The 17,212-nt window shown below is 35.3% G+C and overlaps 2 protein-coding genes across 2 annotated transcripts; both read right to left on the bottom strand.

The window, feature by feature from the left end:
• Positions 1–706: 706 nt before the first annotated feature.
• LOC132177659 (phospho-2-dehydro-3-deoxyheptonate aldolase 2, chloroplastic) lies at positions 707–6,437 on the bottom strand. The gene is made up of 5 exons (XM_059590076.2): positions 5,898–6,437; positions 4,248–4,525; positions 2,890–3,166; positions 2,410–2,655; positions 707–1,268 (listed from the first exon to the last, which is right to left on the bottom strand). Exons 1-5 carry the CDS (start codon positions 6,390–6,392, stop codon positions 1,002–1,004), a joined length of 1,563 nt encoding a protein of 520 aa, XP_059446059.2. The 5' UTR covers positions 6,393–6,437; the 3' UTR covers positions 707–1,001.
• A 1,730-nt stretch (positions 6,438–8,167) lies between these two features.
• Positions 8,168–13,680, bottom strand: LOC132179441 (polyadenylate-binding protein 2). Its single transcript, XM_059592169.2, has 6 exons — positions 13,472–13,680; positions 13,257–13,359; positions 12,470–12,540; positions 8,891–9,082; positions 8,604–8,725; positions 8,168–8,463 (listed from the first exon to the last, which is right to left on the bottom strand). Exons 1-6 carry the CDS (start codon positions 13,529–13,531, stop codon positions 8,415–8,417), a joined length of 597 nt encoding a protein of 198 aa, XP_059448152.1. The 5' UTR covers positions 13,532–13,680; the 3' UTR covers positions 8,168–8,414.
• Between the last annotated feature and the right edge of the window lie 3,532 nt (positions 13,681–17,212).

Raw genomic sequence — 17,212 nt, 5'->3', positions numbered from 1 at the left:
GTGACAATATATTTAAAATTTGATATCATATATAGTATTAAACAAGTAATAAAATATAATTTTGACTGTTCACCTTTAAGAATTGGTAAGTAAGGTTTGAACTTGAAAAGGATACAAAGCAAAAAACAAGAACTAAGATTATGAATGATAAGCGAAGGATAATAGAAGAGAATTCAGGTGTGAGAGATATGAAGAGTTCTTGAAATAGGAACAAAGATATGTTAAGCGGATAAACCCACATAAATCAAAAATAATTTTAGCGGCGGCTCAAGATTAATAAAATCTTAAATTTGAGGTGTATCAATATAGTGATAGACTATATACACTTCAGTATAAACAAATTGAGTTCCACATTAAAGAAATGTTACAAGTGCAAGTGATTAATATAATATAAATGAGTCTAAATTCATTGACTTGAGCTTTCAAGTTGAATGATGTCCCTAACAATAATTTTATCAACTAAACAAAATAGTAAGATCATGGCTTCAATAAGTTTCTTCAATTCGAGTAATTGGACAATGAAAAGAAAGAAATTTAAGAAGGCAACTTGAGAAAATCTAGGAAAAACCAGGAGAAAGCTGGTTCAAAAATTACAGAAATTCTCTTTGCCAACATTCTGCCAAGGTAAGGTTATTCCAAGCATTTTATATCTGGGATCAGAAATCTGTGTTTATAGATAACTGTATTGGATATCAAGTAGCAAACAAGATACAACCTGCCCATATATTTTCATCATAAAATCCAAAGGTATGTTTTGAGAGCGACACAAGCCTTACATTCAATCATTGAAGCACTAGTACTAGTATATGCAGATATGTATAGTACCATCACTGTTCCTCAGATTTATTTGATTTATTCAATCAGATTTGCCAACTTCCATTGCACTTGAAGGTCTTCACTTCCTCTTTTATATCACTATATATATATATATACATACACACACACATAGATCATAGATAGACACACCTCAAAACCATTACCAAGAAACAGGCAAAAACCTCCTAGAATCTAACTGAGGCCAGGGGATGCCTTGAGCCAATCCTTCTCTTTCGTAGCCGGTCTGCAATAATAAAGGAAAGCTCTAGAGATTGAGAAGCATTCAGCCTTGGATCACAATGGGTGTGGTACCGTGAGCTCAGATCATTATATGTTATAGTTCGCGAACCTCCTACACATTCTGTCACATTCTGCCCAGTCATCTCTAGATGAACACCGCCAGGGTAGCTTCCTTCTTGATCATGAACATCAAAGAATGCTCTCACCTCAGCCTACCAGAAAAAAAAAAGAAACTAAGAAGATTACCAAAAATAGAAAATGGAAAAAGGTGTAGCCTTTATATTGCAAAATGAGTAACATCAGAGGTAGAGAAAACTAAACCACTAATTACAAGTGGTGTCTCAAATAAATATGTTATCGAAAATGTCTACATAAATTACAATGTAAAAGTGATATTTCAGTCTTACCTACAAACATTCTTTCTTCTTGTTTTCTTTTCTGGTTTCATTATAATGTCTACTAAATAAACTGTTGAGAAATTGACTAATTATTTTATGTCAGTAGAAAATGTCATCAATATGGACACTTTACGAACGAGTGGGGTACAGATAAAAGAATTCGAGTCATCTAGGGAGCCAAAGAACCACATAAAAGGTAATCAACAGCCTCTATTGAGAAACTATTATGCATAGGTTCAGTTTACAATCTGGAAAGTTTCTTCTTTGAACATTTTTGTAGTATGATACAAGTCAACATCTCACCTCTGCCAAAGTGAAAAGAAGAGGGAAGGGGGGCAGGGGTGGTGGTAATCCTATTTCACAAGCAGTAATACCAAATAACAGACATAGGGAAGTAATCCTATTTTAAAAGAGTTCTTCCAAAGTAAAAGCAATAAAGTAATGTTTTATGCCAACCAAATATACCATCAATAAGGACAACATTAATTAAGGCGGTTAAAGATCATGGCTACAGGTTGAATGACCCACACGAAACTTGTATAGTTGCTTGATTTAGCAGTTCCACCAGATACTTCAAAACAACAAAAGTAAACTAGGAAACTACATTTACCTACCTCTAGCTACCAACTTTTTTGTAATGTCCCCTCAATGTTTTAATTTTTGCAATGTCTCCACCCCCCCCCCCACCAAAAAAAAAAAAAAAAGTGTACCATTGGGGTTGCAGTGTCCCCTTTTGCGACCCAAAATGACAAAAATACCCTTCATAAAATTAAAATATATATTTTTAATCTCATGGGGGGTATTTTTGTCATTTTCAGTTGCAGAATGGGACATTGCAAAAAGGATGGTAATTAGTTTGTGGGGGGTGGGGTGGTGGTTAAATATAGTTAACCCTTAAAACTAAGCAACCAAACACAGTGGATGTAATAGATTTAAATTAAGCCAGAGATCATACCCTAATTGCATCAAAGGAACGGGTTTTAAGTCCACAAGGAGCTTTAATGGTATTCCCATGCATGGGGTCACTAACCCAAGTGACAATTTGACCTGCTCCACGGACAGCTCTGATCAGATGAGGAAGCTTCACTCTCATGTTCTCGGCTCCCATTCGTACAATTACCGTTATTCTTCCCGGTTTGTTCTTAGGATTTAGAATATCTATGAGCTTAACAAGCTCATTCGGATCCATTTTGTCACTTGCCTATATCACAATGCACTCTTTTATTAGCTCTCTGATCTTTTGAAACCAAAGCAAAATCAAGTTATCACCCACAAAAATAAATTCTTTAACAATGGAACAAAGATGCATAAGTATTTAGCAGGTCAAAATCTCATGTCCTTTTGTTGCTTTTTTTTTTTTTTTTTTTTTCCACTGGCTTTGTTAAGCCAAGTTGTTCTTGCTGAAATATAAATAGAAGCAAAAGATTCTAGATACCTTTACGCCAAGAGGATTAGCAACTCCTCTCAGAAACTCAACATGGGCACCATCAAGTTGGCGCGTGCGTTCCCCCACCCAAATCATGTGAGCAGAACAGTCATAGTACAGCCCAGAAGTAGAATCCTCTCTTGTAAGTGCTTGCTCATAAGGCAGAAGTAAGCATTCATGAGATGTCCAGAAATCTGTTGTGGTCATGATTGGGTGCTCAGCAGTGAGTCCAGCCGCACCCATGAATCCCAGGGCCTCGTCAACTCGATGACCCAGTTCGCGGTACCTGTTAAGCCACAGCAGAAACATGCTTAATCCAGAAAATATTCCAAGACAGAGAATTGGAACTTCACCTGTTACTCTTTTTAGACCTACATTAAGACAATCCATTCAAGAAATATATAAAGCTACAGGATGGAGTTAAGAAAAATTTATCTGGAAATTAATTCCTAGAAATCAAAGCCACCCATAGTTTCCATTTTGGAGAAAAACCATTTGTTTAATCCTCAGCGAGAAAAGATACAACAAAAATAAAAAAAGCATAACAAAGGAAGGTTTCCTTTGTGGTGGGGGTGGGGGAGATTTTCATTTTATTTCTACCTTCCCTTAAAGATAAAACAGAGCATTGAAAAAATACTATATCTAATAATTCCATTGGACCTGAGCCGATGAAAATCCCATCCAAGAAAGTTTTCATGATTCAGGAATCTCCTTACAGAAAAAATCAACACGTGGTAATGTATAAAATACAACATATTAGATTAATGTACTAATGGACAAGCCGAAACACAATAAAGATGAGAAAAGTTGTATGAGATGCACAACAACAAAAACATGAATGTGACAATGCAGATAGTTATTTGATACAAGTTTAAGCAGTGATCGTGCTTAGGGGAGACAGAAAATGACAGAGGTGAAAGTAAATAGGGAATACATGATCAATAAAAAAAGAGAGCCCTCTTTTATACCCCCCAGCAAAATTAACAGGAGATGGTAAAACCCATTGTTGTTCTTTTAACCATGACTGACATCTACAATTTGTCTCCGGTGCTTATGGCCAATCCCAGTGAGCTAGGAGGACCACACATAGGATTTGAAATAAAATTAAATAAAATTAAAAAAAAAAAAAAGACACAAATTCCACCTATAAAATAATATTGGCCTTAGTTGGGGCCAACTTTTCAAAATGATAAATGTGTTTAACCCTAATAGGTTGTATCTAACACGTGAAAAAAGATACTTTAATGTATTGTGAAGAAACCATTACATGATTAAAACATCAGGAATTTAAGTAGGAAGCTTTAAACAAATGAAAAAACCAAATAAATAGGGTATATCTAATTAAACTAGACGAGTATGAAATATACCTATCACCCTGCTCACTATGCTCCATGAAATCTAGATTCCAGTGAGTGACTCTCTGCATAGCTGCATACCCACCAGTGGCAAACGCCCTTAAGAGGTTCAAAGTTGCGACGGATTGGCCATAGGCCCTAATCATCCTATCCGGGTCTGGAACTCTTGATTCGGTATTAAATGCATCGCCATTGATATTGTCACCTCTGTAACTTGGCAGCTTCACTCCATCCTTCTCCTCAAATGGATCTGATCTTGGCTTTGCAAACTGACCTGCCATTCTACCCACCTAAATAATCACACCCATGACGTTTTCAAATGATTCAATGTAACTGGCATCATATAGTATTTCAGGAATCATCACTGACTGAGAAAACAACAATCAATTATAACAAATAAATTCCGCCCTAATTTCAGCTTCGCAAACTGTTGACAATTTAATAATACTAATTTCCAATGTTGATTGTGAATATTCTTGGGAATCACCAAAAGTATGGCCAGTACAATACGTGAGAAAAATTCCAGTTTAGGAAAAACCAAATTTAGTCCCTAGGTTTCGAGCAATTTCAAGTTAATCCCTAAGTTTTCAATTTTGACAATTAAGTCCCTGAGTTTTACTTCCGTTTCAAATACGTTTCTGTATCAACTTGTTATCCAATTAATTAATGGCATGCTACATCAAACTAATAAGTCGATGACACGTGACTTGCAATTAACACGTCATGCATCAATTGTACTTCCACGTGGCAAATCTACCATAAATTGCAAATTTACTAACATTTTTTTTTTAAAAAAAAAAAAAAAAAATTAAGATGAAATTAAAAAAGGGGTGGCAACTGTGGCCATCCCCTGACCAGACGAAGGGTGGTGGCCCTGCCAGCCACCCCTGTTAGAGGGGAGGCTTCCCCTCACAAACACCATCCTTTTTTTTTTTTTTTTTTGAGTAGATTTGCAACTAATGTGCAGTTGGTGTATGATGCGTTAAACATGAGTCATATGTCATTGACTTATTGGCCTGATGTGACACAATGTTAATTACTTAAATGACAGGTTGAGACAGGAACCGATTAAAAACTAACGTAAAACCGAAGAACCTAATTGTCAAAATTGAAAACCAAGAGATTGAATTGAAATTGCACAAAAACATAAGGACTAAATTTGATTTTTCTCTTTCAAAATTGAGCCACCTGTCTGCCAACCTAAATTATCAAATCTAAATTTATTCAATCCTCGAGCCTCTAGTACAATTTTATCATGCATAATTGCTAATTGTAAATTGGGCGACTAATCTACCTACCTAAATGATCAAATCCTTCAACCTCTAGTCCATTTCCATCATGCATAATTTCGAAAATCAAAATTAACGTTTAGCACCACCATGATCTCAGCTTTTTAAATGGAATTATCAATTTTCTAATCTATACCATCAAACCCATTACAATCTAATTGCAATTGGCCATCACCCAATTTCAATATCATCAAAAATATATTCTGAAATCACATTCCACAATCTATGATCCCAGTTCCTACCCACATAATCAATCATTTTCAAAATCTTTCAACAAAATTCAATCCCCCTATGCATATATTCATCAAAATCATTAAAAATCACACATATAATGAAGAAAAAAAAACTAATAAAAAAACTGAAATGTAAAGACCTTGATAACAGGCATTTGTCCACCGAACATGAGAACCACGCCCATCTGGAGAAGAAGACGGAAGGTGTCACGAATGTTGTTGGCGTTGAACTCCTTGAAGCTCTCAGCGCAATCACCACCCTGAAGCAGAAACGCCTTGCCTTGAGCGGCCTCGGCCAGGCGGTCCTCCAGGCTCCTCGCCTCACCAGCGAAGACAACGGGAGGAAAGGACTCGAGGGTCTTGAGGACAAAGTCGAGCGCATCCTGATCAGGGTATTCGGGTTGCTGGAAGGCCTTCTTGGCTTTCCAACTGTCGATGCTCCATCTGGTGGGAATTGGGGTAGTTGTGGCGGTCGTCGGCGTTGACTTGGAGGACTTTGAGGGGTCAGCGGCGTGAACGGCTGATATGGGTTTGTGGCTGGTGGGGAGAGAGAGGTGGTGATGGAGGGGTTTGGTGGGTTGGAGGGGTTGGAGAAGGGGTCTAGAAGAGAGGGTGGAGGTGACAGTAAGCGCCATTTCTGAGAGTCAAGAGAGAGCTGAAGACACAGCTAGGACTAGGAGGAGGCTTTTTAAATAAAGAAAAATTTTAGAGTCACCTACTATTCTTTCAATTCAGATTTTTTTTTTTTTTTTTTTTTTTCAGTATTATTTTATGGTGTGTTTAGGATTGCAATTTAGTAAGAATAATCTGTGTTTTTAAAAAATATCGTAAAACATAAGGCATTTGGCATTGCGATTTAAAAAACATTTAATTTAAAATAGGAAAAAAATCTCCGATTTCAATAAGCAAGGTAGAGGGTGCTTATTTAAACCAAAATCATGAATTCGCATAACAAATATTTAATAAAAAATTATTTTTTAACATGTTTTACCAAACGCCTTTACGATTTTAAAAAATAGCGATTTCAAAAATGCTATTTTAAAAATCGTACTTATTGAAACCTCAATCCCAAATGGACATTTTTTATTATTTTCTTAAATCACCAATATAAAGGACAGAAAAATGAAAGTAATAAAAAAGAAAAAAAAAAAAAAAAGAGAGAAATGATTAAAAAAAAATATACGTGAGTTATAGTAGTTTCCTAAAAATAGCTAATCAAAAACTAAAATATGTCTTTGAGAAGTTATTTGAACATAATTTTGGCTTATATTAACTAAATAACTTGTCATAATTTTGGCTTATATTAAGTAAGTATATCCAATATGGAGCTTTTATAGTATTTGCCAAAGATACTATGATGTGACCAAGATTTATTACCTTTTTTAACATTTTGAATTAAGAGTGCATTTAAAATTGCAATTTTGTAAAAATAATTTATGTTTTTAAATGATATCACAAAATGTAAGGTGTTTAGCATTGCGATTTAAAAAAGAAAAAAAAATTTACAATTTCTATAAGCAGGTTAGAGAATGCTTATTTGAAAAAAATTGAATTCAAACCAAAATCACAATTTCTCATAACAAATATTTAATAAAAAAAATATTTTTTAATATATTTTACCAAACGCTTTTACAATTTTAAAAAGAAGCAATTTAAAAAACACAATTTTTAAAATCATACTTACTAAAATCACAATTTTAAACGGACCCAAAACTTTTGTCAAATCAGTAATAGTCACCTAGGACAAATATTAATATTAACATTAACAAAAACAGAATATCTGGGAAGTGAAATTTTGTGTTTCCCAGGAAAATCCAGTAAGAAAGTGGTCCTAGCCTAGGTGGTGGGCGGCTCGGATGGTGAACAACACAAGCGGCCACGTGCGTATGCAACCAACCACGTTTAGTAGCGTTGTAGAGAAAAACTATTTTATGATTATAATTTTATTTATGTAATTTATATAACCATATATTCACCCATAAATCTTCGAAATTTAATTTAGTATTCTCTATTTCAAATGTGCTAAACAAAGAAAAGAATGATTATCACACAGGCAACATAAATTATAAGACAATTCATGCATGCAAAACATACAAGTCCTCCGCAAGCCCACAAGGGTCAAGTTATATGAAGGATAGTATCCTATTTTTATTTATTCCAGCAAGGAGAATAAAAGCAGTAAGAAGTTTTTATACCCTTCCTGCAGTTTTCTCTATTTTTCCCCCCCTTGGCATATTCCTCCAATTTCTCTCTACTTCTGACACAAACTTGAAAAATACTGTGAGAACTTGTATGCAACTACTAAAGTGAACCAAATACAATCTCAAATCTCAATATTCAGAGACTAATTTTGTGCAATGTGATGTGATGTAAGCAGCCAAAAGGAGCTAAACAAACCAAACAATTTACGTGCACCAAAACCTGCAATGGAAGCAGCTTCTATGAAAAATTTCGAAGAGTAATATACAGATGAGAAGCATTAAAGTATTTAGATAAACTCAACAAAAAGCTCAAATCTCAAACACAATCAGACCAATCTAAATAGCATACTTCTTAAATGTTTCCAGAACATTATCCATGAGATGACAAAGGGATAAGGTGTTGCACTTGTCCATTAACTGACAACCAGCATATCTGCCTCGAGAAAAATTGAACGGTCAGAAGTATGGACTGTAACGCATTGGCATTCTGAATCTTGGAACCTTCCTGCAACAGAAATATGCTAGAGTTTCACTCTAAAGGTTCACAGAGGGCAGATAACAATCAAATGAAGGAAAAACAAGCGTGGCTGGAGAATCACAAGTTAATCCATGACAAGAAGAGGAGGCAATCTTCAAGAAGCATACCCATATCCATAAGGGGAGAAGCTGTAGGGAGCTATAATTGGGCTTCTGGCTCGCATAAAGGGGTTGGGTCGACGAGCACGATATGGCTTCAACCCAGGTATATTGGTCCGTTTGGCAGTCACCTGCAACCATATTTAAAAAGTTCATGTGGGTGAAAAACGAAATACCAATGTTTCAAACTTATATCAATAAAGTTTCAAAATCATGCACGAGTCAAATTGATGTGTATATTGTTCCTAAACACATAAAAGAAAAGAAAAGAAAAAAATGAAAAATATTGCTTTCACCTTTAAGTGGCGTCCATGTAGTTGAGATTCATTCAACAGGAGAGCCTCTTGGACAGCCTCTACTTCGACGAATTCCACATAAGCATAACCCTTTGGCTGACCATACTTGTCTGTGCGAATAGTGACTCTGTTCACTGTTCCACATGTCTGGAAATGCTGCTGCACTTCTTCAGGAGTACATGAATAGTCCACCTGCAGACCCGGTTTGTGCCCAAAAGAATTATTTTAGGGGAGGAACAACCAAGCAGAGAACACAATAATCAACTAATAAGCCTAACAGATCAATTCAGTGTTGCAACTGAACTAGAGGCTGAACACTGAAATGAACCTTTTACTAGTACAACCAGCTACTTGAACTCTCCATTACATTAGATATAGAAATATGATTAATGGAATGAACAATGTCTAGGTGTTCAACTAGTTTGTAACCAAAACTGGTGGTTCAGACAACCATAACAAAGATTGGCTATTGGCTTTCAAGGTTCATGCAACCAGTATATCTGGGTCTCATCTTGATGTTCTGGCAGGCGTATTCTTTGACCACCATTCAAATAACACGTCATTATTTATTTATTTTCTGAAATCTTTGTAGGGTGGAGGAGAGCTTTCTCAGGCAGATATAAGCCCCAAATCCACCCATCATCAATGCCTTTACTACTTTATTAGATTCACTTAAGAAACTTTCTAGATTAAGGCTGAAACCCTCATGATTTCTAAAGTAATTGGGCCCACCCATGGGGGTACCTCAGAAAAGCAATAATGGTTACATCAGAAGATGAGGAAATTCGAATATGGTTTTCCCATGCCAAAAGTACACGCACATCATTCATAAGAATGCAAGACAAAACTGCCATATAAACATGTCATTTCTCCATGTTTGTTACATCAGAAAAGCATGTAAAATTTAAGAATTTTGAGCCAAATTAATAGAAATGTCATCAGTTCAAGGTCCTTGATACTATCAAAGAAATAAGAGGAATGCTAGGCTTAAAAAAAAAATTTACAACATGATGTGGCACAACATGATTGAAAATGAGATAAATTCAATTTTTTAGAAATCCAATTATTTTGTGCCACATCATGTTGTAAAAGTTTTTTTTGTAAAATTATTTGTAAGCCTAGCATTTTTCAAAAAATAATTAAAATAATGTCAACAAAGATAAGCTCGCTAACCGTGAAACTTTTAGAAATTAACTGGTGAAGACAGTGATATATATCAACTTGTGAGGTCATAGGTCATTCTTGTGATCTTGTCTCGAGTAGTAAACAAGAAAAGCTAACAATAATACTGGAAAGACAGAAGAGATACCTATTTAATCCAAGTGAGAAAATAAAATAAAAAAGGGAGATCAATGACCCCTCACCAGATATAGCCAAACACCTAAACATTCCTCGAGCAATAATTGCCACCAAGCAGCAGCTGGCTTTGCCAATATGACAGCTATACCCACGCCTAGCCCTTAATCTTCAAGGCATATTACACCTCTCAACTGTTTGAGTCTGGGTTAGAAATCTTGAATAACATCTGTTCCTCTGGCCATCCCAGCCCCAGAACTAGTGTTTATACCAACAAATGTGATACATATCCTGTCCATTGCTTCATTTCTTTTTTCTATCACCCTCTCCAAAATGATAAGTGGTGAGAATTTGGCTTCTACTATTTTGTTTTTTTCTTCTCTTTCCTTCTTACCTTTCCGATTCTTTTCCCAAATTGTACTTTCAGAAACTTTCAATACTTTTTTTTACAAACAATTTTAATCACTTTCATTGTTTTCTCTCTCCTGCATTCCTATATTTATCTCTCTCTCTCTCTCTCTCCCCCCCCCCCCCCCTCCCCACTCTCTCTTATTGAATTTCATTATTTATTTCTTTTCGTAGCCCAGCTGTATTTCACATCAGAAATACCACACCGTTAGTTAATCAGAAAACTCGAAGAGTGACTTCTGACCTGCGATTGTAGTCAAACACAAAGTCAATGCAAGACTCTAAAGCTTAGAAAATCCCATGCGCACGTTCACACACAAATCTCAACTTGGAATTATGAACAATCAAGTACATCTAATGAAAATGATTACAGTTCTAACATAGTATGATTTTAGCACTCTTCAAGGAAGTAGTTAGATAACTCCAAGTTAATGGTTCACTTAGCTGCCAGATACAACTGCCGCAAACATTGAAAATGCCACCCCATGGGTTAAGAAAGGTAGTCTTAGCTGGAAAAAGTAAGGGGCAGAAAGAAAGGCCTTAATCATTGTTAATCGAAACCAATAAGCATTTTGAACAAGCATAACGCCAAGAACAGTGTCAATATCACAAAAAGGGAAAAAGGTTAAGAGGAGCAATCACTATCCCATACTACATCCAGACTCCAAAACTTGAAACCTAAGTCCTATCATTAGGAGTGAAAAGGCGGTTATGGTTACGGTTAACGGTTATTGGCTAACTGCTAACCATAATTGCCTAGGCAGTTAGTAAAATCGTCTAACTGCCTAGGCGGTTAACCAAACCACTAACCACTTTTTAAAAGGAAAAAAATCAGAAAAAACCAATACAATGTTGTTTCTACGGTAATGCGGTAATACCCTACCACATATGACGTTATTCTATGTGTGTGTGTGTGTGTATATATATATATATATATATATATATATATATATATATATATATATATATATAGGCCGTTAGCGGGGGGCTAATAACCACCCAGTATTTCAGCCCTACCTATCATCAGGGAAAAGATCAATGGACAAGAAGTGATCTAATGGCAAGAATTATTGGAAACAAAACCATACATTTAGGAAGGAACTAAAGATGACGTTTAGAATCTGTACATCTAAAACAATTGACAAACTTGCTAATCCACATTTTAGCACCTGTTTGGTTCCTTTTAAAGAGAAAGGTTGTACATTCTTCGAGTAGGAGGGATAGAGAGAGAAAGGGAATATATATATATATATATATATATTATTGGTAAGTTACAAATGTACCAAATGGGTTTTGAACCCAAGACCTTACCCAACATAAGTTCATCCTATTCCTAAAGGGCATGAGATGCTATTTCAGCTAGAGCTTATTGGCCAATTTTCAATGACTGTTTCCTGAACACATAACCCAATAGGTGCTTATTCTTCATTGAGCATGTTAAACGTTGAATGCTAAAAAAGAAAAAAGAAGGAAAGATACGACTGTGTTCCCATACTCTTGCAATCTACTCAAGCTTGACTCTGTGCAAAGTGCAAACATGCAGTTCTTGCCCTATTTCAACGCAACCAAATAAAAGTAGCTACCATATTCCACAAGCTAACTGAGGAGAACCTAGCAGCATCAAGTGTTCAAGCGGGAACACTATTAGGCTTAAATACTTACTACCTATCCCAGACTTTGGAAAAGGTTCAATTTTAGTTCTAGCAATAAGGTTTAATTTTAGTTCCAGCAAATACTCTCTTATTGATATAATCCTTCTTTTTAACTTAATTTCCTAACATAAATTATATATTGTCCTCTTAATTTTCGTGCTACTTGAAAGATACTTGAATTCTACAAAGACAAACAACAAATTAAATAAGAAAGAGGCCTCACATTCCCAACAAAGATTGATCGAGAATCTACTTCCTCTCTATTTGCCTGTGCTGCAGCTTCACTAGCAGGATCTAGTTGCACACAAAAAAAAACTTATGAAGTATAAGTATCAAAATCGTCATAATCATCATTATTTATCAGGTTATAAAACGGAGCATCACACAACCACATCGTCATAACCATCCTCCTAATCTGATTCAACTACAAAGTCAACTTCTAATTAAACATGTAACAAATTATCCCCAACATTATTATCATGTAATTCAAATTAAACATGCGCTTAGAGAGGATGCTCCTTTTTTTTTTTTTTTTTTTTTTTCTCATTTTATATGTAATAAAGAACAACTCTAATAATGTAAACCAATTGTCCTTCTGCACCTTTTCTTGGGACCAAAAAAAAAAAAAAAACACAGAACACAAAATGTAATAAAAATACATTGTCATCTCGGGAACATATGAATAATTAGTAAGATTTTTTTTTTTCTAATTTCTCAGGGAGATCCAAATCGAAACTTGATCACTAAAAGAGCTTGCACTCAAATATTAATCATCACCTACTGACAGAGCTTCTTACCAGAATTGGAACCTATATACTACTATAAAAAAACCAATGTAATACCAAAAAATATATACAAAAAAAAAAAACCCGCAAAACACTAGAAATTGCATTAAAAAAAAAAAAAAAAAATTAGAGGAGTACGGCATATAAGGAATCTGATCAATTGAAAAAAAAAAACAAAAAACAAAAACAAAAACAAAAACAGAAAAAACAAACAAACAAACCAACCTTGTGTGGAACCCATTTGCATTTCGACCTTGGCCTGCATCTCTCGCAGAGCAGCCGCTTCGTCCTCCATCTCCTTCAACCGCTTCTTCATGTCGTCAAGTTCCTGCAATACATTTTTTGTTTTTTTTTACAATTAGGGTTTTCGCATTTTTCTTCTTCGATTAAACTGTTGAGGGGACTCAAATTAAAAGTTTTGTGAAAAGGAAACGCATTACTGCTTCATTGTTGTTGGGGGTGTCCTCTGCGCCAGACGTGTCCACGTCCTCGTTCTCCATCTCTCTCCGCCCCTTTCTCTCTCTGTCTCTCTCTCTTTCTCTCGCTCGGTCGCTCGGTCGTTGCGTGTGCGTTTCTGTGTACCAAGATTCAAGAACACCCAAACAGTAAAGAGCGCCGCAACTTCACGTCAAGGTTTCACTACGGTTCTCATAATCCTGCTTCCTACAATTCGGCCCTTCACACGTCCGCATACGTAAGATTAAATACTTTATTTTTTAATTTTAACAAAAAGGTTAAATAATTTAGGGTTAATAACTTTTTTTTAGTATCTAAGTTTAAGGCTGTAAACAAACAAAACTACCTATGAGCTCGCTCGGGATCGGCTCGATAAAGTCCAGTTCGTGCCCGACTCGATTATTAAATGAGCTACTTGTGGACACAAAACTATACTCGATTATTAAACGATATATACTCGTATAAAACCCGACTCGCTCGTTTAAAGTTCGTGAACATATTTGTATAGGGGCTTGATTTGCTTATTAGCGTGACTCATAGTTTATATATTAAAATAGCTTATATAGTATATAACTTATTAAATAGTTTATATATTATAAATAGTATTTATGCTTACATAGTATGTAGCATAAATACTAAATATATATAGTTAGAATATTAATAATGTAGTCATATAGTGTATAACTATTTATAGTTAACTAGTGTATTGTGTGTATTAAACTAAGTTAACTAATTAGTTAATTGGTTTAGTTATATATATAAAGAGCTAATTGATTAATAAATAAAAAAAATGTTAGATAATTTGTATATATAATAAACTTTTTAAATTTTTTTTTTAATTTTATCAAAGTCAATTTCATATATTAGAATTATTAACCATGTATATAAAACATTTGGTTGCTACTATTAAGTGTTAAGAGTAAACTCTTTTTGATTTTCCTTGTATTTGTTTGCTTTTAAGTGTCCCATACCAATAAAATAAAATCAAGCACACATCTCTCACAATAATAGTTAACTTGTCCGGTTGTCCCACATGGAAAAAGCAAAAAATCTTTCTCATCTAAGTAATATATAAAAAGGATGGAAGCCTCTCTTACTGAGTCAAGTTAGTTTTTATTTATTTATTTCAAAAAAAAGTTTGAATTAGTTGAGCCGGCTCGACTCGGCTCGCATAAGGAATTTCCTTAGCAAGCTGAGCCAAGCTTAGATTTTGGAGCTCGTGAAAATTTTAAATGAGCCACGCTTGGATGGCCCTAGCTTGCCCGAGCTCGACTTGTTTACAGTCCTGTCTGGGTTTTAATGTTTTTATTTTTTTCCCCCTAGATTTTAAAAAGACAAATCTAGTACCTCAGATTTTGGAAAAAACCGAATCATCACCTCCAGTTTGAAAATTTTTATAGGGGTGGCTGAACCACTCCCTGGGGGTGGTCGAGAGGGTGGCCGACCACCCCCAGTTTGACCTCAGCCACCCCCAAGGCCGGTCTGGGGGTGGCTGAACTGATGTACAAATTTAATTGTACTCGCAAGCATACGAGTCATGTGTAATATAATGTGTGCAAGTGCAAGGTTGACCCACAGGGAATTGCGTTGCAGAAATTAATTTTTATCTAAACTAATTATATTTTTACCTAGTTCCGAATTTTGGGATTTTTGTCGTGCAAAATAAAAATAAACTAAAGTTAAAGCTGATTAAATGGAATGATAAAAAGGTACTAAGGTTTTCAAAATCCACCTCACCAAATTAAAGCATCTATTCTCATGTTTTAGTTTATAAATCCGACAAACAATTAAACCCTATGCATGTTCTATTGTTCCTATAGAAAGATTCAATGAATCCATCCATTTGACAAAAGACAATACATATATAATTTAGTTCAAAAGATCCAATGTATCCATATTTTGCACAAAAGACAATGGATATCCAAAGTAAATCAAAAGATGCAATGTATCCGTTGGATGAAATACAATGAATATCCAACTTCGGCACAATCAAATACAATTTTGTCACATAATTGAATTGAAGCGAATATACGTTACATTAAAGTCGGAATTGTACGAACAAACATGAAAACATAAAACTAATCAATGGCGAGGCTTCATCCTAAACCTTAGTTGAAAGTTTTAGCCTCTCATGATAACAAAAGACATAATCAAATCAATTGAAATCATAACAAACATGAAACTTACAAAGGAAAACGTCCGAAAAGCTCAAGAACAACTCTAGGTTGAAAATAGGCTCTAAACGGCGCCTCCCAGTATGTGTTTACAATAGAAAAATATGCTATAAATAATAAAAGTCAAGGGTTTCGACACTGCTAGGTCAGCGTAAGTGCGCTCGATCGCACTCGGGGTGCGCTCGAGCGTACTCGGGTCTTTAAGGCTACTGCGGTGCACCACTTGGGCGCTGCGCGTCCAGGTGATTGCGCGAGTGCGCTCGATCGTATTCTCCTTGCGCTCAAGCGCATTTCCAGAGAATGCTTCTTCTTCACTTCTTTGATTTCTTCGCACATTTTCACACCAAAGACCGCAGTTTTCTCTCAATGACCTGCAAAACACTAAAACACTAAAACTAGCCAAAAACATTAGAAAATAACAAAGCAAATTTCTTAACAAATACAAGTTAAGGGGCCCAAATATGCGACATTTGACACTCATCAAATACTCCCAAACTTACATTTTGCTAGTCCCTTAGCAAAATAAAATGAAAAACATAACAGAAAATGAAACATAAATCCGCTGTCGTGGGAGAAACGGTTCTATTTAGCATATGCAACAAGCCTTTTAAACCCCTAGGCATCCCTAGAGGACGAGTGAAGTCTAGTGAGGGTTTAACAGCAATGATACCCACAAATATTTTTTGGCACTATGTTATTGACAAACAAGGATTCCCACACAAACACATGATTCATACATTATGAGCAAGGTGAACACAACAATCACATCATTAGGATATCCAAAATTCACTCAACTCACAGCTGAAAAATTGAGACACTACATGCTCCAATAAGTGTAAAATGAGACTTACATAGACTCATGAAGTTTCAATTATTCTCAAAGTTTGAGTACCCCAAAATTCATAGGAATGCAATCAGATGAAAACAAGCAAGGCTTGAATCAACAAGTCCAAATATATTTTTTGTGTAGGCTGTGCAGTGCTGGACTTCCTTAAGCTTCTAATTAACTTATGTAACGAGTGTTAGGCCAGTGACTCCCAAACCAGGTGGCTTTAGGGCATTAGATGTAGAAACATCCCTAAGGGCTTAATGACTCAAGTCAAAAAGAGCTACGAAGCCTAACTAGCCATACAATCAATCAACTCGAATTTCTCATCTTTTTACGCGAACACTCAATACTTAGTGAGGCACGATGTCCGGCTACTCAATGAGAAACTCAAACTAATAATTTTTTTTTATTTTTTTTTTTATTTTAAAGACAAGGTTTTCATCACCAAATTAACCTACAAATCTCAAAACACACACTCCTTAAGTCAAATCTCATGCCTCACAAACCCTATGCTAATGTGCATGTGATAAACACTCAGACAAGTGAAGTCTCTCTAATCCAACAAATGAGCCAAACAACTCAGATTTCTAATGACATGCAGTATTCAAGATGTTAAATAGACCAATGACATATAAATCACAGTTATGATGTAATCATGTTCAATCAACAACATAGTTTCTTCTTTTTCTTTTTTGTTTTTTTTTGTTTTTTTTGTTTTTTAA

Source organism: Corylus avellana, chromosome 4 (assembly GCF_965113065.1).
Source record: "Corylus avellana chromosome 4, dhCorAvel1.hap1.2, whole genome shotgun sequence".
Taxonomy (NCBI): domain Eukaryota; kingdom Viridiplantae; phylum Streptophyta; class Magnoliopsida; order Fagales; family Betulaceae; genus Corylus; species Corylus avellana.
This window is presented reverse-complemented; position numbering and strand designations above follow the sequence as displayed.